Source organism: Pseudopodoces humilis, chromosome 2, assembly GCF_049639895.1.
Source record: "Pseudopodoces humilis isolate 2021_Gansu_Grassland_sample_001 chromosome 2, ASM4963989v1, whole genome shotgun sequence".
NCBI lineage: Eukaryota > Metazoa > Chordata > Aves > Passeriformes > Paridae > Pseudopodoces > Pseudopodoces humilis.
Genome location: NC_142201.1, coordinates 84,646,391 through 84,671,804, shown reverse-complemented (window position 1 = coordinate 84,671,804; position 25,414 = coordinate 84,646,391). Strand labels below are relative to the sequence as shown.

General features: G+C 45.9%; 2 protein-coding genes across 5 annotated transcripts in view; both read right to left on the bottom strand.

Moving 5' to 3' along the window:
- Positions 1-12,454, bottom strand: part of GAB2 (GRB2 associated binding protein 2) — a 93,837-nt gene extending 81,383 nt beyond the window's left edge. For all 3 annotated transcript variants that reach the window (XM_005516150.3, XM_014249591.2, XM_014249586.2), the window contains exon 1: positions 12,321-12,454. In XM_005516150.3, the coding sequence (XP_005516207.1) occupies positions 12,321-12,392 (72 nt within the window). In that variant the 5' untranslated portion in view covers positions 12,393-12,454. The remainder of the gene's footprint in view (positions 1-12,320) is intronic.
- Positions 12,455-24,541: 12,087 nt separating this feature from the next.
- NARS2 (asparaginyl-tRNA synthetase 2, mitochondrial) overlaps positions 24,542-25,414 on the bottom strand; it is a 47,524-nt gene continuing 46,651 nt past the window's right edge. For both annotated transcript variants that reach the window (XM_014249598.2, XM_088051201.1), the window contains one exon: positions 24,542-25,273. In XM_014249598.2, the coding sequence (XP_014105073.1) occupies positions 25,129-25,273 (145 nt within the window). In that variant the 3' untranslated portion in view covers positions 24,542-25,128. The remainder of the gene's footprint in view (positions 25,274-25,414) is intronic.

Below are 25,414 nucleotides of genomic sequence, written 5' to 3'. Positions count from 1 at the left end.
ATGAAATACCCTACTTTACCAAGAACTCATAAAAAAGCCTCATGAACAACCTATACATTGCACAGGTCAAGATTTGCTTTATTTCTCTTTTTCAGCCCCAGCCCAGAGCAATGCGTGAGGCCCAAGACAAACACTCATTGTCAACTCCCTGTGAACATCCAACACACACTCCTGAGCACTGGGTATTCAGTGAAGCACTGCCCATGACACCAACCTCTAACATGCTCTGCCTTCTGCTACATGTGAGGTGCCTTCAGTATTAAAGAAACCCAAACAAATGAACTTTGCAGGCAACCTTTTTTCCTCTACACATGACTCTGTCTTCAAATCTTGCTCCTCAATGCACCTCCCTGTGACAGCACATGATACATCAGCCCATCTGCATGCCAGCTGGCTGTACTGTTTTGATGCTAGAAAGAGCGTATTGATTGATTGCCAGTCGAAGCCTCAGCCAACATGTTCTGCAAATGTTTGATATAATGGCCTGAGCCCTTCAGGCCCTCCCTCCATTGCATTCACTTTGAAGGGAGCAGCTGAAAATGGCTTTGGGAGTAACTCTATGGTGCTAGATGTAGCTAGTCTTGGACTAATGCTCACCCCATTACGCTGTAAAGGAAAGGAGAGAGCCCTATCTCTTGGAAAGACACATCCTCAACTGTTCGACTGCTTTAAACCTCAAAATAACAACTTTGTTCCTTTCCAGTGCTTTCTTCGTGCTATCAACTTCTAAAATTGCAGATATTCACATTATTCATATCTACTTTATAAGGTGCAAATTCAGCATTGGTAGGAAGGATACAGCTTCTCCCCAATCACATATCAATAGCAGAGGCAGAACTTGCTGAAGGATGAAGTAACAAAAAGATCTTACAAGCTTCAACATCTGCAGCCTGCTCCCCTACTGTGTTTGATGCCAAGGGGTCAGACACATCTGGTCACCTCTCCCAAGCACAATTCTCACCTCTCCAAGAGCAGGTTCCAAGATGGGAAGGGACATCACCCTCTTTGGTGATGTGCCAAACGCTTTGGCACACTTCCCGAAGAAGGACCCTGGGGTGCTCACATAAGAAGTCCCACAAGCCAAACTGAAATGCTGTCCCCCCTCTGCATGGACAGCAGCTCTGAGGACATTTATCAGGGCACTTTCTCGTTCACTTTCCTTGGAAGGTGGCTGTCCTTCGCTGCTTTGGAGGCCTGTTGTATAAAGCTTTCCCAGGCTCCTAATCACTCTCATCACCCTTCCCCAAAGATGCTGGTGTCAGGGGTCCACCCACACACATATTGCTGCAGGATAAAGTCCTGATTGCTGGCAGAAAAACTTCCTGCTCCCTGTCCTGCCTCACTCCATGCACACAGAGGGCTCAGAGAAGGACCTGAACAGAAAAGGCTCAGTTAAAACCTCAATTGACAGTTTTGAAGCCTTAAGCAGGAGCCAGCCTACATAATTTCTCAGCATCTCCTTCTGGTCAGGACAGCTAAAAGGACACCTGTCAGTCCATACACCTTGTATCTTTTGCATCTCTTCCTTTTTTTCCTTTCAGTTATATTATTTATTTATTCCCTCCCTCAAAGGCTTTAAGGAGCCATGATCACACAGTGCCCACCGTCTGCATGGCTGCCCCTGTGGATAACATAAGGCCATGATGGAGGTAGCAGTGGGGCTCAGCTGCCAGCTCTGCGCCCCTCTCTCCTGCCACCCTGGCCCTGTGCCCTGACCCCCAAAACAATGAGCTCTTCTATTCCCCACAGCCTGCTGGAAACTCCAGCCTGACATTACGTGTGGTGGACAGCGGGTGAGGCAGGCAGGGAAGGCGAGACGGGGGGAGAACACAAGCCTCAAGTCATTGATTCTTCTTGGGTCAAAGCAAACAAGGTTTTCCCGGGAGCTTCCTATCTGGAGGGAGCTATTTCGGAACAACATAGTGACCCAGAATCAAAGGAGCTGTGTCTAGTATTGATGGCATGGAAGAAGAGTGGCTGTTTTATGCTGTCCATCAGCCAGAAGGGGCATTTACAGAGGGGCATTTATGGAAAGGGCATGGAGACGAAAAGGCTCTAGGGAGACCTCATTGTGGACTTCCAGTACTTAAAGGGAGCTTATAAAAAAGAGGGAGAGTGAGTTTTCACACAGGCACATAGTGATAGGAAAAGGGGGAAGAGTTTTAAACTAACAGAGGAGAGATTTAGATTAGACATTAGGAAGAAATTCTTGACTGTGAGAGTGGTGAGGCACTTGGAGCAAGCTGCTCAGAGAAGTGGTGGATGCTCCATCCCTGGAAGTGTTCAAGGCCAAGTTGGAAGGGACTCTGAGAAACCTGGTCTAGTGGAAAGTGTCCCAGTCCATGGCAGGGGGTTGGGACTAGATGATCGTTAACATTGCTTCCAGCCCAAACCACTGTGATTCTATGGTTTACTGTGCTTGCCCCTTCCTGTGCTGGATGGCTCTCAAACACAGCACCTGTGGGCAAGCAGTGTGAGAAGAAAGGAGATCTGGAGCTGCTGATGTGGCCTCTAGAGGAGTGGTATGGGAGACTTTTAAATGGAGAAACAACCAACAAAACCCGGAATTGCATAGCCAACCTTCCCTTTTTCATGGGGCACAGTTTCAAGCCAAGAGCATCCAGACAGCTGTAAAACCACATATTCCCCCCTTCAAATAAAAAAAAAAAAAAAAAAAAAAAGCCAGAAGATCCTTAAACAACTATGTGGATGAAGATCTGAAGAACAGATCGGTAGCAATGACTAACAACACCATTAAGTATTGTTACTTGAAATTACTATGAGATAAAAAAAATGCAGACAAAGGAAAGCACTGTCCAGTTCAACAGCAGCACCCAGTACCAAAGCTCCCATGTATGTGCAACACAGCTCTTCAAAGCTGAAAGTTTAAAAGACACCCCAGTGCCACCAGTAGAGAGGAGAGAAATGAAAGCTTACTAGTCACTTTTGGAAACGAGACATAATCCCTGGCTGGAGATTATGTTAAGTGGCCAGAAAGCGGATTTAGCAAGTCAACTTGCAATTTTTGGCAGCCACATGAAAAGTCCATTGGCTTGTTCTGAAGGTCAGCAAGGAACCAGAATGGGCGAGGCAGCAGCTGGGATCATCAGCAAAACTTAATCACTGAAAATCCATGAAATTCAGGAGGCCGCAAATCTTTGACTCAGAATGTTATTTCCATCTTACCATATGGATGCGGGACCTGGAACTCCACCAAAGAAATGTCTAAATGCCTTCCAAAGCAAACGCCTTTGGAAAACACCAGGTTTAAATGGAATAAGATGCATAACAAGTACTGAAATGCTATTAGGACAGTATCTTCGATCCAGAAGACATGATGGAAATAGTTTGGATGTGTCCAAAAGGTGTGGAGAAGCAAAAGAAAGAATAAATAATAATTAAAAACAACCAACCAGAAGATAGTTCAGTCAACAGATTTTCATTTCTGTCAACAGATTATTACTTCTGTAACAGCGAGAACAAACATACAGCATTTAAAAATTTAGAGGTCATGTGAAGTCTGGAGTAGGCAGAGACAGAAAAGCTTTTGAAGCAACAGAAAAGAAGAAGTAATCTGAACACTTAATACAGAAATGTTGAAGAGCTGTTCTCAACTGGTCCTGCCTCAAAACCAGATTTAAACTATAAATAAATATGTCCCACTTCTGGCCCAAGAGAGAACTTCCTACCCTGAACACACATCATTTTGGGGCAAAAATATTCACATTTGGATGGAGAAGTTCATTTATAGGTATTAGTGTAATGCAGACAACCAGACTGATGCAAGATTTCCCAGATCAGAACCTTCTCCAGGAAAAGTGCACAAGAATGCAGGAAAAAAAATAGGAACCAAATACGAAAACACAAATCCAGAGATGAAATCAGCTCCCCCCTTCCCTCCCCAGGTTGCTGGATTTAGTCCAGATTCATTGGAGAAACAGGCACCGCTGGCTATCTTACACAGCAAGAAACATATGCTTCTAGCACTCAGATTTTCCTCCTGTCCTTTAAAGGCACAGCTTGCAGGCTAAAGACAGCTAAGAACACTTTTTTTTGACCAAAGCTGCTTTTTAAGTATTTAAAAAAAAAAAATCTATTTAAACACAGCACATATTTAAACTGCTGTATGACTAGATAAGATTGATGACATATGTATGATGGCACTGTGCAGGCTTCCACACTGACCTTGAGGAAATCCTCTTTGTGCATTGCAAGGTCATGGCAGGCACGCCTTGATGCAACTGTGTATGCCTGGCAGCATGCAAATGGTATGGATCTCTTCTTCAGGTCTCAGGTCTGTTTTTTGTGAATCCACATGATGAATGTTTGCTTTTTCTGTCACTAATCACAAATAAGAAAAAAATGTGATCACAGAATTACAGAAGATCCTGAGCTGAAAGGGACGGAATCACTGAAGTCCAGCTCCTGGCCCTGCACAGGACACCCCAAGAGTCACACCACATGCCCGAGAGCACTGTCCAAATGCTTCTTGAACTCTGCCAGGCTTGGTGCTGTGACCACTGCCCTGGGGAGCCTGTTTCAGTGCCCAATCACCCTCTGAGTGAGGAACCCTTTCCTAATACTTAGCCTAAACTTTCCCTGGCACAGCCTCATGCCATTCACTCAGTCCTGTCACTGGTGACCACAGAGGGATCAGTGCCTGCTCCTCTTCTTCCACAGCAGTTGCAGACCTCAATGAAGTCTCCACTCAGTCTCCTGTTCTTCAGGCTGAACAGACCAAGTGCCCTCAGCTGCTTCTCGTAAGGTTTCCCCTCCAGAGCCTTCATCATTTTCATGGCCCTCCTCTGGATGCTCTCTAATAGTTTTGTATCTTTCATACACTGTGGCACCCTGAACTGCCCCCAGCACTGCACGTGAGGCTGCCCCAGTGCAGAGCACAGCTGGACAATCCCCTCCCTTGCCCAGCTGGCCATGCTGGGCCTGATGCTCCCCAGGACACAGTTGCCCCTCCTGGCTGCCAGGACACTGCTGACTCTAACTCAACTTCTGCCCACCAGGACCCCCCAGGTCCCTTTCCATGGCACTGCTCTCCAGAATCTCATTCCCCAGGCTGTCCATACATTCATGATTGACCCATGACAGGTGCAGAATCTGGTACTTTCCCCTGTTAAACTTCATGTGGTTGGTGATTGCCCAGACCTCTAATTCGTCCAGATCTCTCTTGCAGAGAGATCCTCTCTGCCTTGGAGGGAGTCAACAGCTCCTCTCCACTTATTATCCTCAACAAACTTACTTAGTATCCTTTTGAGTCCTGCACCCAAGTAATTTTTTAAGATGCTGAAGAGCACTGGCCCTAAGACTGAGTCCTGCAGAACTCTGCTAAAGATCAGTCACCAGCCATGTTCTACCCTGGCTCCATCTATAGAGCCTCCCACATTCTCTGCCAATTTGCTGTGGTTTAACCCATGATAACCACATGATAACCACAAAGCTGGTTTCACTTGGCAGCAAGGTGGAGGAGCTACGCAGAATGGCAGCAAAATGTCTTTCAGCTCTACTGCTGCTCTATGGGCACCCTGAAGTAAATAAAAATATCTCTCTCATTTCTGCCACCTCCTGAGATACATTTTCTCATCACTGTAAGATGCTGAAAAATCCACCTAATCATTAGGATAGGAAAGTGAGACTTTAAAGGAATACCAAAAGGAAGGGCTATTTATATTAAAAGCAGTAATTTCCAAACCTTTTGGATCCAAACCTTTGGATCCTTGATGACCTTGGCATCCTCATCATCCAAATCCCTGATAGATTTATTATGTACCTCTCTGGACCAGATGCAATCTGTTTCCACAGCTTCACACATCCTCAGAAGCTTGTGAGCACCTTGGAAGCCCCTGGCTCAGGTAGAAACCATAAAGCCAAGGTGAGCTTCCAGTTGTGGGAATAACCCTGAACACAAGTGCAGACAAATCACTGACTTGCTCCATGCCTTGGTTTCCCCATCAGACCAGACATTCAGGGCAGATGTGGTCTCCCCAAATACAGGACATGGAGCCCCAGACACCTCAGCTGCTACTGTAATACAGATAAATAATTTTTGTTCTGCCTTTGAGTCATTACTATAAATTATGTGCCTCAGTCTGGTAAAGACTTTTGCACCATGTCTTCCATCTGATAGTTGCTAAAAGAAAAAGGGAAAAAAAAATAGTTTCAGTATCACTTCTGCTCTATTTCAAAGAGAAATACAGCCGGCTTCCTCACACTATTTCCTTAAGTATTGTCTTTCTTACGTTCAATCTGTGCTTTTCCACCATCCATCTTTTACATCCACTGTGGACTGCCAGGACAATCAGCCAACTCTGAAGTCATGACAGATAGCTGAGGATTCACTCAAGCTGTCTTAGCAAAGCCAAAGCACCAGGAAAATACACTAGGTTCACTCCCCACACAACACATGGACTCCTTACTTCTGTGGGCATGTCCACCACAATTGATGCAATGCCTCAGAACATGCACAGGTTAGTCCTGACCAAACCAGTTTGGGTTTCAGCAGCTGAAAAGCTGCCCCAGCACGTGTGTTGGCAGCAAACAAAGACCATCCGCCTTCACAGTGAGCTGGGCTACAACAGCTCTACTGCTTCTGAGATTCATGGCTCCATGTTCCACCTTACAGAGGTGTAAGAAATGTTGGGTTAGAGGCACCTCGGGAGGTTTCTAGTCCAGCCTTTTATTTGAGGTGTCACTAGATCAGGTCAGTTGGAATATTCTCTAGACAAGTCCTGAAAACCTCCAAAGACTGAGACCCTTAGCCTCTGTGGGAACCTGTTCCTTTACACCATGACCCCCTTACTGGAGGGGCTTTCCTAAGACCCAACCTGAACCTACAAAGCTGGGTTGTGGTTGCTGCTCCTTATTTTGTCACCTTCTACAATCAGGAAGAATTTGACTCCATTGTTCACATAACCATCATTCACATATCTGCCTGTTAATAGATCACAATGACCATGATGACAATACATCACCACCTGACAGTTTCCAGAAAATGCTACAGTGGGCAAAGAAATGCAGCCCCACACTCAAAAAAACCACAGTGACCCCAAAAGGAGGTTGTAGGGAAGAGGTCATGTGTTTTGACTCATCAGCAATAATGCAGCAGAGAAACAAGTTAGAGAGCAGGACCTTTGTGCAGCATTGCACAAGAGAGCTGGTGTAGCAGGAGTGCTGGCAAGCATTGCCTTTGCAAGCAAAATGCACCCCCTGACCTGCAAAACCTTCTCTGGTGGAGCAAGTGTTCATACCTCCTCTGAATCATGGGGCAGATAACAATAGCTAAAATATATGATGGTCTTTTGGAATCAAGCTGGGAGATTAAATGGGAGGAGCAGGGTGCAGCAAGGCAGTTTGACAGATGGAATAAGTGCAAACTCATGGAGTTCAGTGCAGTCAAAACTTTCTACAAAGAACTTGTCAGGACTTCTCTGAGTCCCATCAGAAGATCCAGGTGACATAATTGGTGCCCTTAAGCCTCTTACCTATCTCTCCCTACATCCAGGCTCAAAATCCATAAATTCATCTAAACCAGCACTGGAAGGAACTTCTGGAGAATTTGTCAAATTTATTCCACTGCCTCAAAACAGATTCAGCTCTCTGAAGTGGAGTTTGGCCAACCTGCACTTCAGAACTGCCACGATGGAGACTCTAAGCCCAACCCAAACCATCTGTTCCACTGCTCCACTCCTCTGGCAATCAGAGGTTAGGAAGTTTTTCCTACTCTTGTTTCCCTTGCTGCAGTTCAAGCTCAGCACTTCTTGGCCCCCAATCACCAGCCACGAGAACAGTTTACCCCCTTCCCCTTTACAGCTACCTTTGGCATATTCGAGGGCTGTTATTTCTCCTCTCAGCCCTCTCATCCCCAAACAACCCCATTTCCTTCAGTCTTTCTGTTTTCTATATTTTTGCTCATTTTTTGGTGCTTTTCTCTGGAGTGTCCGCAACTATTTCCTATTTTTGTTAGTGGGTAGAGCATCCTGAATGAGACATGGCACAGCTGAGCATGGGAGTGACCAATTAAAACTCCTTAGAAAGAAGAGGAAAAAAAGGAGATAATTTTGCACAATACCTATCTTCCGCACTTTGCTGCAGAATAAAGAGATGTTCTTTCTTCTCCCTCCTATAAAATTTCATCCATATCAGCACTGTGCCAAACTCCACCTGGTACCTCCACCACTTGACAGCCTATGATATCCCTGCACTAACGGTCCTACTTCAGTCCACATCCCACATTCTCATTTAAGGAGGACATCCTTAAAATGTATTTTCAGGTGGGATACAAAGAGTCTACTTCAGGAACCAAAATAAGCCCTTCATCACGGAGTTGCCCCTAGGAATAGGGCTGCAATCAGTAAATCAGCCCTTTAACCTCTTCTTGCTTGTCCCATCAGAGAGGAGCAGCTCTTCCAATGGCCTTGATTAAACTGCTTTTGCTTGATGTAAGAACGACATTGATGCACAAAGCCAAACCCAGATAAACCAGCTGGGAAGGAGAAAAAAAAAAACCAAACCCAAAGCACTGAAGGACTGTAAAACCGGTACACGACGAGAAGCTTTTGTTTTAGTCAGAACTGCAGACATACATCTCAGCCAGCCAGAAAATACTCTGACTTCATGGTACATAAATGAGCAGGCAGAGCACACTGATCTAACGATAGGGAGCCGAGTTGCTCTACGACAGCAGTTATTTTTCACAGTGCTTCCCTGCCAGACAGTCCACCCCCGAGCCCATCGTGCCGGGCAGCGGACAGACACAAAACACTGCTCTAAACCCACGTCCAACACAGGAAACAACAGACAGGCACGTCCAGCAGGAGAGGACCAGGAGACAGTGAGTCAGTACAGGACCAGCACAACATGCCCTGGTCTCGGCTCACTGGTCACACAACTAAAGCCCAGGGGTTTGTTTAGGGATTGGGGTTTTTTTCTGAAAAAATTTCACGTGTGTTCTAAGGAGGAGCTAGGAGGAGAATTAAAAGACAGTTCTGTGCTTTGTGGCTGTGCATAAGGAGATCCTTTCATGCGTGAAAGTCAGAAAGGCAAAAGGTAGGGACAGGCTTTTTAATAGGGTCTGTAGCAACAGGACACAGGACAATGGTTTTAAACTGAAAGAGGGTAAATTCAGACCAGGTATGAGGAAGAAATTTTTTTTAAAACTGGGTGGTGGTGGGGGGGGTGGGGGGGAAGGCGTGAAACACTGGCACAGGTTGCCCAGACAGGTGGTGGATGCTCCATCCCTGGAAACATACAAGGCTGGATAGGGCTCTGAGGAACCTAATCTAGTTGAAGCTGTCCCTGCTCATTGTCAGGGGATTGGGATAGATGAATTTTAAACATCTCTTCCAACCCAAGCCATTCTATGAAGGTACAAAAACTGTTTGTCTGGAAAAAAGCAATTAAGCAAGAGGACGAGGGAGCTTGATGTCCCAAGCAGAACAGAGGTGAAAAAAAATATTTTGGTACTTCAATTACTTTTGACCTTCAATTGTTTGCTTAGCTTTCATTATCAATATTACAGTAGCATTTACAGCCAAACTGCCCAGAATCTACATGAGCCCCTCTCTGCAGCTGGGAGTCTGAAAAAAGGTACACTTTGTCTCAATCTTTAAGCAATCATTGTTTGATCATTTGAATGTCCCTCAACAGAAGAGAAACAACATTGATATTTCCCAGAGCATTGTACAAATAGGTCCCACAATCTCACATAAACACAATCCTCTGAAGTGAAACAGAGCAGGTATTACTGCAAATGCAAATTAATGCTGCACAGATCAGGTGGGGAGAAGAATCCCCTTTCCCAACTACCCTGGGTGAAAGTTAGAGAGTAAATTTAGTACTTTCCTCTCCTGCCATAGATTTCCTTGAAAAATAAAAGCAAAACAAAACCAGGCTTATAAAAGCACAGCACTTTAAGGACAGCATTAGTAACACACCCATGTGCAGACGCATACATTTCAAATGCACTTGTCAAAGAAAAAAATAAATCTGTCCTCTACCCTGTGTCAATACAGCCAGAGCAGGAACTTCAAACCCCATTAGCAGCATCCTGCAGCCTGAGATTTCTCCTTTGAGGTCTCAAAGCAGAATATAAACCAAAGGTATAAGGAAAGCGGTAAAGCCAGCGATTCAGCACCTTCCCTTTGAGGCTATACAAAAGCTGGTGTAAACCGCCTTTTGTGCACAAAAACCAAAGTCCAGCCATGTGGGTTTATTGTGGACAAAGACAGGTTTTACAGGAGGAAAGTCATCACCCTCAGGCTCTGGACCAGCAAGCTGCTCTGAACTACTCTGGAGGAGAACCTGATCCACACACCAGCACCCTGAATGCACACCACAGCTACATAAATACAGTATCAATAATAACACATTAAAAAGCAAAGGGACAGGGCACCACAAAGTGAGACACAGTCCAAGCTAAAGGACAACACTTTCAAATCCAGCCTCTGATGCAGGAAGCCGGTGCAACTGGCGTGACTGGAAGGGAAGTCCCACTGACCACAGCGCCAGGACCGCTCCAGCGCAGAGATCCCCTCGAGTGACATCTGCCAAGCACCGCTTCCTGCCCCGCGGAGGCTGCGTGGGATGGCCGGGCACATCTCAGCATGGCCGCATTTCCTCTTGGGGGAAAGAGGATGTTTTGAAAACATAGGTGGCTTGCAAAGCACTTCGGGATGTATGTGGATGAAAAGCAGTCTTATGCACATCGATAATTAGCACTAACCGCTGGCATGTCACACCCTCCATGTAGAGCATTTAGCAGATTTATTCAGCTCTTGCTGGAATGCCAGAGCACAAGCTGGATATTCAGACAGTGATGTGAGCGCCCTTTCACGGGGCAGATGCTGGGGAGCTAATGATGTTTGATGAGTTAAGGCCATTGGTGACTCAGGATCAGCAATTAGTTGATTTCTGTGGGAGGAAGGTGCTTTGCTCCATTAAGCTAAAAGCATCCTGCACAGTTCAGCATGCACAAAGTCATTCTGTCCACCTCACACAAATCCTGTCTACATTCATGAGGGGGTTGATACTTCCCACATAAACACTCAGGTTTACCTTACTGGATTCCCTAGCAGTTCCACCCCACAGCCCTGTGTCAACCTGATATTCCCTGGAAGACCCTAAGACACACAAGGAAAAGATTGCCAGGAACAACTGGACATACAGTCTAATGCAAAGGGATGTGGTACCACTGATGTACACAGGGTTGAACCCATTTTGGACAAGGCTAATAATGCTCTGTCACACATCAGACACAACCCCAGTCCTGCTCTAGCCTGCAGTACAGGACTACAGACATCCATCTCCCTCTCAAGGGTAGGCAGTGATGCTTCCATCAATCAATAACAGGCACTGGGGAGACACCAGCTGCACTTGTTCTGCCTGCCATTCCCGAAATGCACGCAGGCGAAAGCAACAGGACCAAAAGATGATCTGGCTGGTGTCTCCCCCCAGTAAGGGAGAGCATCCAGCTCTCTCCCAGAGCCTGCATTCCAGTCATCTGAAGGCTGGCCGAAGCTGGTCATTAGCGTCAGGGAGTGGGACCCTTGGCATCCTGGGGAGCGATGTGCCGAATCATAGGACGGCAGCGCGTTTCTGAGCGCTAATGCTCGTGGCACATGGCAGGACTGTCAGGCGGAGGATGCAAAGAACAGTTATTTCTTTCAATGAGTGGGGAATGTGACAGAGCTGGCATTTGGACCCTCTTTTTACAACTTCTTTGAAGTGTTTGATCTCAGCCGCTAACGACACAAAGGCTATCGAAGCGCTACTGGTGCTATCTTCAAAGGCTTGGGACGTTCAATGATTAATAGGAACGCTGCACGGGATGAGGGAGAGCGACTATTACGGGAATGTCGGGGGGGGATCCAAGATGCATTAGTACCTTTACTCTTTGGGACCAAGGTACTCCCAGCCTCCCCTAAAACAGCCGACTTCAAAGGCGGAGGTGTGACCGTCGCAGGTCCCGGGTGAGCCCGGCCACCGCGGGGCGCAGCCTGAGCGCCGGCCCCAGCGCCGAGTGTCCTCTCCGGCCGCGGCCGTCACCGCCCTCGCCACCACCCCGGGGCAGGCAACAAGCCGGGGGGCTCGGAGATGCTCCCACTCGCCCTGCCGAGCGGCGGGGAGCCAGGAGCGTTCGTTCCCCGCCCGGGCAAGGGGCACCCCCGCCCTGCCGAGCCTCCGCGGCGCCGGCAGAGGCGGCGGCAGGTGCACCCGGGCTGGCGGCGGGGGAGCGGGGATGGAGGCGGGGGGATGAATCCCGGCTTTCCCGGGGCCGGGGTAAGGATGAGGTAGGGTGGGCTGAGACTTACGTATCTCCGTAACTTCTTCTCCGGCGGTGACTTTCGGAGCCAGCCCGAGCACACCACCTCCCCGCCGCTCATCGCGGCAGCCGGGCGCCGCCGGGCGCTGCCTCCCGGCGCTCAGCGCCGGCCGCGCCGGCCCATGGAGGGCGGGCGGGGGTGGGTGGGTGAGCGGACGGATGGATGGATGGATGGGTGGGTGGAGGGAGGGAAAAAGGGAGGGAGGGATGTAGGGATGGATGGGGGGGGCGGCGAGCGCCTCCCCCCGCCGCCGCGGCCGCTCGGCTGCGAGCGGGGAAGCAGGAAACTGGCTCCTTCCCGGCTCACCACGCCTCCGCCCGCCCGGCGCCCCGCCAGCCCTGTTAAAGACACAAACCCCGCGGGGAGAGGGGCTGCCCGGCCCCACGCCGCCCCCGAGGAGCTGCCGCTCGTCCCTGTCCCTCCCACACTCATAGAGTGCCTGTAGAGAAACTTTATCCATACCGCAGCAGGTGACCTCGTAACAGCGCAACGTTTGTTTAATTAAAAAGTACAGCTCCACCCAAACCTCTCACCCCTAAGGTTTCATTACGCCAGGACCCTTCTCCTCTCTTGATGGAAAAGGTCCTTCTCACCTCGGAAAGGCGAGGCTGGCTTTAGCTTCTGTGTGCTCAGGGGCTTGTGCCTGAGGTGGAGGTGCCGTAGGAAAACAAAGAGGTTGAGCAAGAAACAGCTAAACACCAATGATGCCAAAAACCCTCCTAGAGAAAAAAAATAGCAATAAAAAACCACGAGGGGAATCAATAAAAGCTTCGTATTTTATTATTGATTTTTAAGTAATGGAGCAGTGCCCACTGAAAGGGGATTTGACTGCCATTGGAGTCTCATGCAGACAAACCAGGTTTTGTATTACAGTGTATTATACCCTAGCTGAGATTCACTATCAACTTTCAGATCTAGAAACATTGTACATCTCAAAGCCTGATTGTCTCCTCCCCAGCTCAGGCAGTAATAAAACGTCCCTCCACAGCCCTTTGAGTTGGATTATGCTCTAACCTTCCTTTCACTGCACCCTTTAAAACAAAACTTGGGCATGGCTCCCATAAAAGCTAAGTCCTCTTAGCCCATGCTCACGTGGAAAACACAACCCATTTGCTAGGGATGGATTTCTAAGACCTGTCTCTATACAACAGCTCTGCCCCAAACCTGCTCGGGCACATTCAGTCATCCTTGCCTCAGCTTCCCTGCCTGTCCAACCTCTGTGGGCAGGGAGGGTCCCTCCTTACGTGTTTGTGCTGTAACTGGTGCAATAACAACTTCATGCTGGCTGGATGTGCTACTGTATGTCACACAACAACAACCTTTATATAACGCCACTCAAGCAGGGATCTTGCATCACTTCAGAGCAATAATTGCAACTTGCAGTGCCTCTGGGAGGTAGGAACAACACCTCTTTTCAAGATGGGGACAGCATGGTTAAGCCATATGTTGTTGATCATCTTTGTGAATGCATAGAGTAGGGGAATAACCCCTTATAGAACAAGTCAGTCATTTGTTAGGAATGTATTTTCTCAACAGCTTTGTTTTTCTGCCATTGAAATGCAATGGCTAAATAGGAAGATTTTTCTATCTTCTCACTACCCAAAGGAAGGGCTTGATGGCTTGATCCTATTCCAGTGCTGGGCAATCTCTGCAGAGAGAGGCTATGCTCAGATCAGCTTGCCCATCTCTGCCAACGCAGTGTGTGCGATGGGCTGAGAGCAGGGGAGGATGGAGAGACCAGTTCTGTGCTGGCCTCAGCCAGCATCGCCTTATTCAGTGCACTGGAGCTATATCAATTTACACTACATGAGAGCGAGAGTCTCACCTGCAAACTCTCCTGGGTTAGAGGGATTTTGTGCATTTGTACAGAAAACTCTGTCCCGGTGACGTGCACTTGAGAGATCTTCCCGAAACACACAGAAATTTCAGGGAGGCCGGTGAGCTACTGGGGACATAGAAAGATTCGATTAAGAACACAAGATCGTGATTAATACACAGGTATCATGCAAAAGTATTCCATGGTGTATGTTAATGATTCACAGGTTAGGAATTCACTCATACTGACACCAATGCAAAGTGGTATCAGTTTGAATACCAGTTGAAGAGAACCCTGTCTGCATTTTTATGTTAACAACTTCCACCACACAGAATTGGAACACTTCATTTGGGTGATGGATGTTTAAAGAAATGCTCCATAATTATCATTGTGTGAATTGGAATGAATTATTCTACATATTCTGTGACAGCCCTTCGTTTATTACCCTGCTCCCTTGCTGCACTATTTCTTCTCTCTGCTCATCCCCTATTCTGGATCACATTTACTGACTTGGTTATATCACAAGATATATCTGAACAGTGTCTAAAACATGAAACACTCCTGTGAATTATTTTTTCCATGATTTTGGTGATGCCTGACACAGGTATCTCAGATTGCTGGGATTTTTGGATGGGAAATGGGTTGCATTTTCTGTACATTTAAATATGCTGCCATCTCAGATGTGACACAGAATCATAGAATCATTAAAGTTGGTAAATGCCTCCAAGATCATGGAGTCCAACTGTAACATAAGCTCTGTGCAGAAAAATGCTTCAAACAAAGATGCTGCACGTGAACGTGCCTTCCCAATTCCACTGTGGCTGTACACAGAGGGGGAACAGTGAGTTAATTCTGGCATCAGGCTGCTAGATTACATATGATCCAATGCATGTAACATTACAACGCCTTATAATGCTGGCCCTCCTTAAAGCTTTTGGCCAGGAAGATGCACAAACACTACCCTCAGTGCCCCTGGGAGTTAAAGACGATGTCTGTCATGAGCACAGCTCGATTTGGCAGCGCTTGCACGTTCGTAACAGTTTTTACCAACTTCAAGCTGTTCCTCCAACCAGCAGGGGAGAATGAACTCAGGCTGGCCCCAGCTGACTGTGTAAATCTCTGGAGTGTGAGCTAACAGCCAGCAGCCTTGGCGGAAAACTGTGTGAAAACCACATCCCTGTGTTGGAAAAACCTGCCGAGGGAGTTATGCGAAGCCATCGAGAATCCATCTCTGCCAGCAGAAGTAACTGAAGGAGGAACAGCAGAATTAGCAGGCACAGCAAGGGAGAAATTCAGAGATGCCACGTAAGAAATAATATTCCTTGAACAAGGGTATGGCTGAGAGAAACATTTTTCTAAGAAAAAGTACTTGTACTGTCTTTAATGTGCTGGGATGCACGACAAAGTGACACTTTCTTCTGCAGAAGCCTCTGGGGTTTTTAATCGTAACCTTCAGTGTGGTTTCTTTTTCACGTCTGCAACCGAAAAATCAGAACTTCTAAGAAGGAAACCACAATGTCCACCGCTACTCCTTCGTGCTCCAAATTTATTCAAATGAGCTGTGCCATCTGCTGGCAGACGGGAAAGCTGCAGGCGGAGCAATTCCCGTGCTCGCTCCCAGCCGCCGGTGCAAGCAGTGGGGATGGATGGAGACACCGGGCATTTCCTGTGGATTAGGGACCAGCTGGCTGAAACGCTTCGGGCTACTTACCCCAGCCAGGCACAAATCCCTTGGAAATGCCCTATACCGTGGTTGATATAAACCGAAGTAGGCTGGCGGGGGGAAGGAAAGGCTTGAAAAATCTGCCGTGCTCCTTGCCTGCTTTTAATTCTGAGCGAATGCTCAGTCTCCTGAGATCCAGCTCCGCAACAATAAGACCTGACTTTATCTTCACACAACAGTTCCTGCAGCAGAGTGGGATGGGAGCAGCGTTTTGATTTCATGAGGAATTTTCAAGGTTAAAAAAAAAAAAAAGATCACCTCTTTCAAGAACTCGAGTCTTTTCAAGCTTTCCACCCTCTGTAGAAGAGCACAGCAAGCCCCCCAGAACGACTGCAATTGAAGCCAAACCACAAGACAGTCCTTTCCTTCTTGTGACAGACAGCAGCTCCAGCAGCACTGGCTGCTTTCTGTGAGCAGAGGGAATAGTAGCACAAGGTACTTTGATCAGATAATGAGACAGTTTGAAGCATCTTCAGTACAGTGTTTTGGCAAAGACAGGGACATCAGAGCTCTGATGCCTTAATACAGGCTTGAAACAGAGAAGACTTGCAGGCCAACAGTGTTCAAGGCACATAGGCTTGTGTGGAGTTGATGGTCCTACTATGTCCTCTCTCTGTTGGAGATCCTGGCCAGAACCAGCATATCCCATCCAGAACGGATACAGACCCCCTGGGCAGCACAGGGTGGGCCTGGGGTGCTGAGCTGGAAAGTATCAGTGGATGCAGCTGGAGGACACTTCCAGTCCTCACACCTGAACATTATTAAAGAAGACTTCCTATTCCTATTCAGTTCACACTGAAGCTCAGTCCTACTTCTCTCACCAAACTAGACACAAAGAAACAACTTTGCCTGGAGCTGAGCTGGGACAGAACACTAGAAATGCATTTCTCAGTTGTGGAGCCAGGTAGAGTTTTGGGTTTTTTTGTGCTTGGTGATTCCTCCTAGGATGATGGGGTCCTCATGCAAACTTTCTTGCCTGGATCCAGACACATTTTTGGCAGCTACCTTTACCTTTTTCTACCCCACCCCCCCTCCCCAACTTATGCTATTTTTACCACAGAAGGAAAGGAAACTAGGAGGTTTCCCATTTTTTTCTCACCTCCTCAAAACAGAAAACCATTATACAACTGCTTGGTGGAAAGTGCACCAGGCAATGCTCCAGACACAGACACTATTCTGACATAAGCATAAAGGCCACTTCATCCTTGTTTTTCCCCGATGAGAGCAGCAGCTCGGAATGGGAAGGACTCCCTCTACGGACACTATTTGGCACAATGGGGCTTTGACCACAGCTGGACGCAGGGCAAGCAACCATAAAACAAATGATAATAAAACGGGCAGGGAGAAATCTTTGCCGTGCTCCCCTGCCTGCTTACTCAACCCCGGAATACCCTCTCATCCTTAGGCATTACTTCAAGAGCAGATGGTGCTCTGTGGTAGAGCAAATGAGCAATTATCCTCCTGACACCCTGCAAGGCCTCCCCACATGCGATTGCAAGAAGTTACTTCACCCCAAGCTAAGAGCTGTTGTCTGGCTTTTCAGCATAATTGGATGTAATCAAGTTTAATTTGGTTGGTGCAGTAACTCTGAAGACTTTTGTAACTGGATTACTGTTGGCTCAACGGTCATGTGCCATTATATCTGCTGGCCAAAACAGAAGCCAGAATAAAAACAGATGCTTTCCCCCTACTTCTTCCAGTGACACCCTTCCAGGATATGAGCTTGCCCTGTACAGCCAATATAATGAACTAAAAATTCTATTAGAAGAAGGAAGTCATTGCTGTTATATTATGTCCAGGCCTCTTCTACAAAGTGTAAATTACTTAGAATATGTATCTCTACATTTGCTAAAATTGTTGACCGTGCACAGCTTAGAGCCAAAACTACTGGAACACAGAGCTACTATGCCCGTGAGCTTTTAGAATTATAAATCTTATTATTCCAACTATACAAGTAGGGAAGCTGAGACCATGAGCAGGAGTCAGTGGCTGATGAGAATGGACTCCCCCAGGTCCTATTTTCCACTGTAAACCACCATCTGAGAACATGGAATATACAAAATGCTGTCGTCATGGCAGACCTATAGCTCTACTGCAGGTAATCTATAGGTGAGAGAGGGGTATCTGGTAAATGTAACAAAGCCAGCAGCATAAAGACCTTATTTTCAGATCCCCCAGCTGCTACCAGTGTTAAGTCATGGAACAAACATGTGAAAGCCATCATGCTTTAGGTGTCATTTTGCAATTTCAAGAATCTGTTGTCTTTTGTAATGCCCCTCAAATGGTGGCAGTTAAGACACATCGATATACTCCCGAAAGATGCCGAGGGCAGGCAAACAAAGACTGAAATATGGCACTTTTTTAACAGTGAAAATAATCACTGGAGCAGTGCATGGAGGGGATATGCCCTTGAGGTTTCAAAGCATTTTAGCCCATCTAGAGTGTATTATATTCCTGGCTGAGATGTCGACTGCATTTTAAACAGACGTCTCCTAGAAGTCTAAAGGCTCTTGTAAAGAAGAGACTTTGCCGAGATCAGAGCAAAAGCTGCTCTGCAGTTGCCAGCCCCAAATGCTACACAGCAGCCACCCTCCCAGATGAATGCTGTTAAGCTGTGGTTGCAGGCATATGCATCTCTGGTTTTGGCCAGATGGCTATTTTAAGTTTCTAATGATCTGGGAAATGAACACTTCATAATGTTCTATCTCAGAGGGTTTAGCACAAACTTTCTTTCTTTCTTTTATCCATGGCAGCAGTGTTACAGATGGTATTGGATCTCAATTAGGGACTGGAGTAACACAGTGCTAAAAACACCGTGTTTTAACATGTACTGCAAGGACATGGCAAAATAATCCTGCCTGGCAAGTCATCCATCAAGTTCATTAACGAAGAGGCTCATGAAATGTGTTAAACACTTGAACCTTATAGTTCCTAAATCACCACGAACACTAATAATTTATTAATGCCATTAGTAATAATGGAATTTGAAAGACTTTTTGAAGCCACCGTATAAACCAGGCCCTCGGATTTGATTTGTATGGTTGAGTTTTGCAGGTGGCAAAGTTCAGCCCTGTAGGGTGATCTGGACAAACACCACCTATGCATGTTTACAGACAGGCACCTAAAGCATGCCTGTCCCAGGACTCCAGCTGCTGTGCAGAGCCCTGTTTCGGCAGCTATGACTCCATGTACATGCTGCTGAGCCAGCCTGAAAGCACATGGTGATTTATTTATACTAAACAACTGCAGAGGTCATTTCAAGTGCTTCACAGAGATGCCATCATGTGAGCCCAACCTGCCAAAAGGAGACCTTCTCAGTTACAGTGATGACAGAATCTCTGCAGTAGGTAAGTGCTCACAGCTGGATATCCTGGAGCTGCAAACTGGCTAGTGATGGAGCACTGAGTGTCTGTAAGTTCGTGCAGAAATGGGAGAAACCTGTTCTCAACTCTGACAGGGCGGCCTGGAAACGAAACCCTAATCCTGACTCTTGCTTCCCTCCACAGACTCTGGCAAGTCCCTTCATCTGTCACTGACCTGGAGCGTCTGTCCCAGCTGTGAACAGCCCTGGCAGCACTGACACTGAGAGGTCAGTCAGCCTTTGAGCTGGCTGAGGTATGGGAGTTCAGCTGTCTCCTGCTTGGATGCGCAGCCCACGGCCACGCATTCATCAATGGAGCAGCAGCAAATCTGGGGGACAAACAGAAAATGGGAGACCTGTATCTGAGAAAAATGTGAATCATATGCCTGTTTCACACAGCTTAACCACAGTACTGAGCACAGAGAGCCCAGGATATTCAAACAGCCATCAAAGATACTGGAATTATGCTCACTCTGAAGGTAAAGGCACCATAAAAATATTACTAAAAAACATTGTGTCAGTGAAGTATAATTACTTTCCACAATGACTGGAAATATAGCCTCATTCTGAAGCCATGGCACATAGTAGGGAACAGTCCCATACTGAAACTTAAATGTTTACATGATTACCAAGGCCTCCTACCAGACCACACTGATTTTTTTCTGAGCAGTTTGCATAGCAACCTGTATGATCAGTGATTTCTAAAAACTCTGAACTCCATTCTTTCAGCACAAGTATCAGTACATTAACCTGCTGAAGACAGCAAGATACACAGATATCAATGAAGAGCAAAGAGCAAGATCAAGCCTTGCAAAGAAAAATCTACTCTGTTGGCTGCCTCAAAATATTCAGGGAAAAAATCAATTGTAAGAGTAATAAAAATAAACAGCAGGATTGCTATCTCAGAAAGGCCCCGGGACATACAGGGATAGATAGAAATCACTGAAGCACAGTCTAGGATCTTAGAAATGCCAAAAATGTGTTTGAAACCGGATCAGTTGCAAACATCCTGCCTTGCTTCTGGTGTGGCAGTGCACCCAAAGGCAAACAGAGGGAAGTCTCGTGAGGAGGCGCCAAGCAGGGATTTGGTTGATTTGGGTCAGTTCCATGCTTCTGCCACACATCTTCCATAACCTTGGGCAAGCAGATTAATTGCTCTGTGCCTCAATTCCCCGCAGTAAAATAGTGTCAGCAATAAGAGCAACATGGATTTCAAAGTAATTTCATCCGTATTTCACTCACAATAGAGCCTACAATTTCTGATGTAGCTGGTACATGACTTTTAAATGGCTGTACAGTCTTGTCCCTCTCTCGCCCTTTATGTGAGAGCTCTCCCTTTACAGCATCTTTTCTGTACACCTTGTGCAGCAGACACTGCAGTACAGCAGCCATAAAACAACGGGAGCCATAATTTCTTTGAACTCCGGGTCAAGCTTGTTGTTAGCCAAGTCTGTAAGAACTCGTATAGTAAATTACATATGTCTCTTTATCAGCAGGATCGTAAAATAAAACTTTACAACCCTTCTGAAGGTCACGGCTCTGCAACAAACAGTAAGACAAAACAATAAATTCGCCCCCGAGACCACCGTTTTTGTGGCTTCGGCAGCTTTGGTTAGATCTGAGGAAATTAGAACTCTGTCAATCTTTATACAAAGTCTTATTTCTCCTTTGGACCCATCTCTCATTTGTCCCTAAGTATAAGGTAAAGGCTAAAACAACAGTAATAATGGCTGTTACTGGTTTCAGCAACAGCAAAGCCAAGTTTATCTCTATACACACATTTAATGGAAACAATGACAAAAGTGTTTCTTGGCAAATTTGTCTCTTTCACCCCCTGAGAAAAAAGACATCTATAAGCTATTCCCAAAACAATCAATATTAGTCCAGCAAGTAAAACTGTACTTTACGTTTCCCATCAAAGTCTTGGCATTCCCTCAAACAAGTGATGCTTTATAAATTACAACTTCTACCAAAAAGCCAGAGAAAGAACTGCTGAGCTGGGCACCTTGCTGCATTTCCATCAGGTCTGGGGTCCCAAATGCAGGTAATTCAGCTCAAATACCTCTGCTGTCTGCTGGCTTTTAAACATTTGGCCCATGTACCTTTTTGTCTCTGCTTATACAGAAGGTACAACAGTCCAGGATCTGAACACTGCCACAGTATCACAACATAATCGTAAGGGGGAGAACAGCAATCTCTATTCCTTGCTTCCGAGTGTGCATTTGCTCTCCTGTGGATTTAAAAATGAGAAGACTGAAGCAGGGTGTTAGTTCTGCAGGTATTATTTTTTCAATTAAAAATAGAGTACTTTGGGATACTTTGATCTTAGACATTAAAAAATTAAGTGATGGGATTATCTGATATTCTTGAAGTGAACAAAACAGATGTTTTCCTCTAAACACTCTTCTGAGAGGCTGGCATTTAGTTATGCAAAGTTTATGGTGTAGCTCTTTTATCTCCCATCACTCTGTTCTAATGTTGCAAAGCTACCAACGCAGTAATCAATGACACTCATCTTTCCTGTGAAGCTCAGAGTGAGGACAAACTTGAAAAGAGGCAAGCACGGGCTGCTGAGGAACTGAAACTTGAAGAAATACTTACAAAATTATGCTAGCAGAGACAGTGCTGGTCACCTGGGCTTGAGAGCTGACTGCTTATGGCACTAAGAACACCCCAGTGTCAGCTACTACACTGCACAGTCGGCCTAAGAGGCAATTCCTGTGTGCAAAGAGTAACAGCTTTTTATTTGAAGAAGTGTCAGTTTTTATCTGGCCTCATTCGCTGTCAGGGTGCAGACTCTGAAAGAAGATGTAGCAAGGAAAGCTGCTTAAATGAAGAAAATCTTGGTGCATTTCCCTGCTTACATGTCCAGGAGAAATGAACTCCCTGTCCTCCAGATTAACTTCCGTTTGGTTCTAGGAAGGGAGATTCAAAGGAAATACATGACATTCCACATGGAAATCCCAGAAAAAACATGTTGCATTCTTTGGCAATACCAGTCTGTGTTATATATACATAGCACGAGGTGAACAATGCCAGCCTGGAGGGAAACTCCAGGGCTGGCTCCCACCCTTGCTGGCTATCCATAAATTTTCTCACAAGAATGCCAATCTCAGTATTAACCCTGAGCAGGATCATAATGCACAGGGCCTCAGCCTCTTCTCTCTCTCACTGCTAGCAAAACCAGCACATGTTGAAGGCTGTTACCAAGACCAGACAGCCTTTCCTTCCCCTTCTAAGCCATCTGGTTACCTCTCTTGGGACAACTCTGCCCAGCTCCTGCTTCATCTGCCAAATTACCGGGGGTAGTTTTCTTGAGCTTTCAGACCCAAGAGCAATGTCCCCTTAGTTAATTTGATACACAGCTCATCAAGCACCTTGAAATGAACCAGGACACGTAGAAGACTGGGGAGACTGCTCCTCACGGACACCTAGTCGGAAACACAGAAAAACCCCACTCACAGTGCATCCTTGTTACTTCTCTCTAACTTACATCTACTTATCTGCAAGTCAAAGGTTTGACCTTTATCTTCAGTCCTGCAACAATCTCTGAAAAGGGCAAAGAAAGAAAGGTGGATTAGACCAGTTCTTTGTTCTTGCCTTGTCACCCTGACAGCCACCCTGCAAACCTGTTTGAAGCAGTTGTGTCCTTCCCTGTAACTTGTGACTCATGCCACATTAACCTAGAACTTTTTGGCACCTTCCATTGTCTTCTTTTTACATCTTGTTTTTCACCTGTTGCTGTTTAGCCCCACCTTGCCCATCAGATCTGGCATCTCAAGGCAAGATCAATAACTTCCCATTGATGCCAAAACCAACACAAGCAGCCCAGAGCTGCTGTTGGGGAGTGACAGCAGAGCTGACAGGAGGTGTTTTGCCATCACCCCACTCTGCTCTCAGAAGATGGGCTTCCAGTGCAGGCACTCTCATTTACAGGGACTCTGACAGAATCAGTGACTAAGGTTCTCAATAAGGATACCTGCTCCTTGCAAGTGATTTAGGGAACATGCTATGGATGGGGCTGTTTGGCAGCTGTACTCTTTCCACATTTTTCTGCAGAGAAGTAATTCCATAACATAAAGGCCAGCAATAACACTTAAGACAACATACTAAAGGAGAGGTGGTCTAAATGCAGGAAGATACTTGAGCGTCTGTTGTGGGAACTTCTCAGTGGTTTCAAAGGGAAGGCAGGTGCTCAAACTGTTTTGTGGAACCAGACTTGCCAACTCAGGGCTGTACTGGGAAATGCAAACCAGCAAACGCACAATTAACACCTGCTTAATCAAGTGGATGAAGGAGACATGAAAAAGTCTTGATATGCAGGAGATGTCTCAGTGCACACAAGAAACCCCCCAAAGTAATGACTTCATGGTGATGTTGCTTGCATGATCCTAACAGGTGAAAACCCCAGCCACGGAGCACACCGAGACACGGCAGGTGCCACATGACATAAACAGGTATTTTTAGATGCTGCAGGTGCAGTACTACACAGCCTTAGCAGAGAGATATGTGACTACAGTATTACCAGTACAATGCTAGTTGATTACTATTTTTCAATCACTTCCATCTACTTGGAAAAGAAGTTTTCAGGGCTGTCCTGTGTGCCAAAATACAGAGGGGTTCATCAGCAGTAAGGCCACTACCTTGCTTTTTCTCTTTATATACATTGTTTACACTCCAGCCTTAGTGGGCTACAGAGTAGCAAGCACTATGCAAATGATCATTTGCTGTATTGTGATAATTTGGAAGGGAAGAAGGTTTCTAGAAACCCTCAGTTCAAGTCCCAAATAAATCACAGGTTTCCACCTGCCTGAGGCAAGTCACTTGGTCTTCCCATAATACTGCCTTCAAAACAGAAATAAGTATTTCTTTACCTGGCAGAGAAGCTGAGAGCATAAACCCATTACAGACTGCCATGGAGTTCAGATCCTGTAGCGATAAGCAATTACTTAATAGCAGTGCTTGGGAACATCTGTTGCTTGTTTCTCAATATAGACCAAACTGCTTGGTCTGATGAGCACATGAGAGATTTTCTCACTAACAACAACAGAAAAGCAAAGCAACAACAAAACCCCAAGAACTGCAATTTGGCTCTGGAGAGATGAATGGATGAACAAACTCTCATCTAACTGAACATTTCTGTCTGCTATGAATATGTGCTTTCTTGGAGACAGAAAACAAATACCTTCTGCAGAAGTTGTGCAACTAATTTGGTTATACAGAAAATGAAACCTCTACCAAAGACACTGAAGGAAACTCACTCAAGCTGAGAGTTACAGTTTTATAACAGAAGAAGAAGCCATACAGAGTTATAAACAACCCACTGTACATCTTTATTGATGATTCACAAAATCAAACATCATTCAACAAACTCACTCCAGCAATTCCAATATGACATTGTTCCTTGCTAGGTTTGGCTGATTTTTCCAAGGTAAACAGTATTTGCTTTTAAATCAGAGTGGGGAGAATCATGCTATACAGTAGCTATTTCCTGACTGCAGCAGTAACAAGTGTATCACAGCCATGACAATATTTTAGGTCACACTTCCTTATTAATATTTCACATAAAACCCCCTGCTACCTTCAGTACTTGTTCAGTACTTCCACGGCTTGTACTAGTCTCATGAGAATCGTAACCCTTTAGTTAAGTGGGATTTATTAATACTCCTGAAGTGCACAAAAGGCATGAGCTGCTATCAAATTAATTGCCAGTGTCCTTCCATAATCTTACCAGAACATATATTATTTTCAATAACCCAGTATTAAACTGACCAAAAGTTTCACTGATATAAAAAAATGATCTTGATTTCCCACTAAAACACACTCGGTCGTATCCTGGTATGTTATATACACACAGTTACACCAGCGGTTTTCTCCACGTGAGTCAACTGCTGAGCTACAGGAGACAGGAGTGAGAAAACCTGGGGAAAGGAATAACATCTTTGATATTGTCAACTCCCAAGATGTACTGCAGGTAGCGTTCAAACCCCATTCCGAAGCCTCCATGAGGAACAGATCCAAATTTTCGGAGGTCTAGATACCTGTAATTTAAACAGACAGTTACATTTGCAGCATGGTTATGCTGATGTCATTAAGGTAAGCTGTTCAACTAGGGTTTTTTCCATCTTAATTACCTCCCTTTGACCCTAACCATTGTGATTTCTGTGCTGGTCAGGGGTATG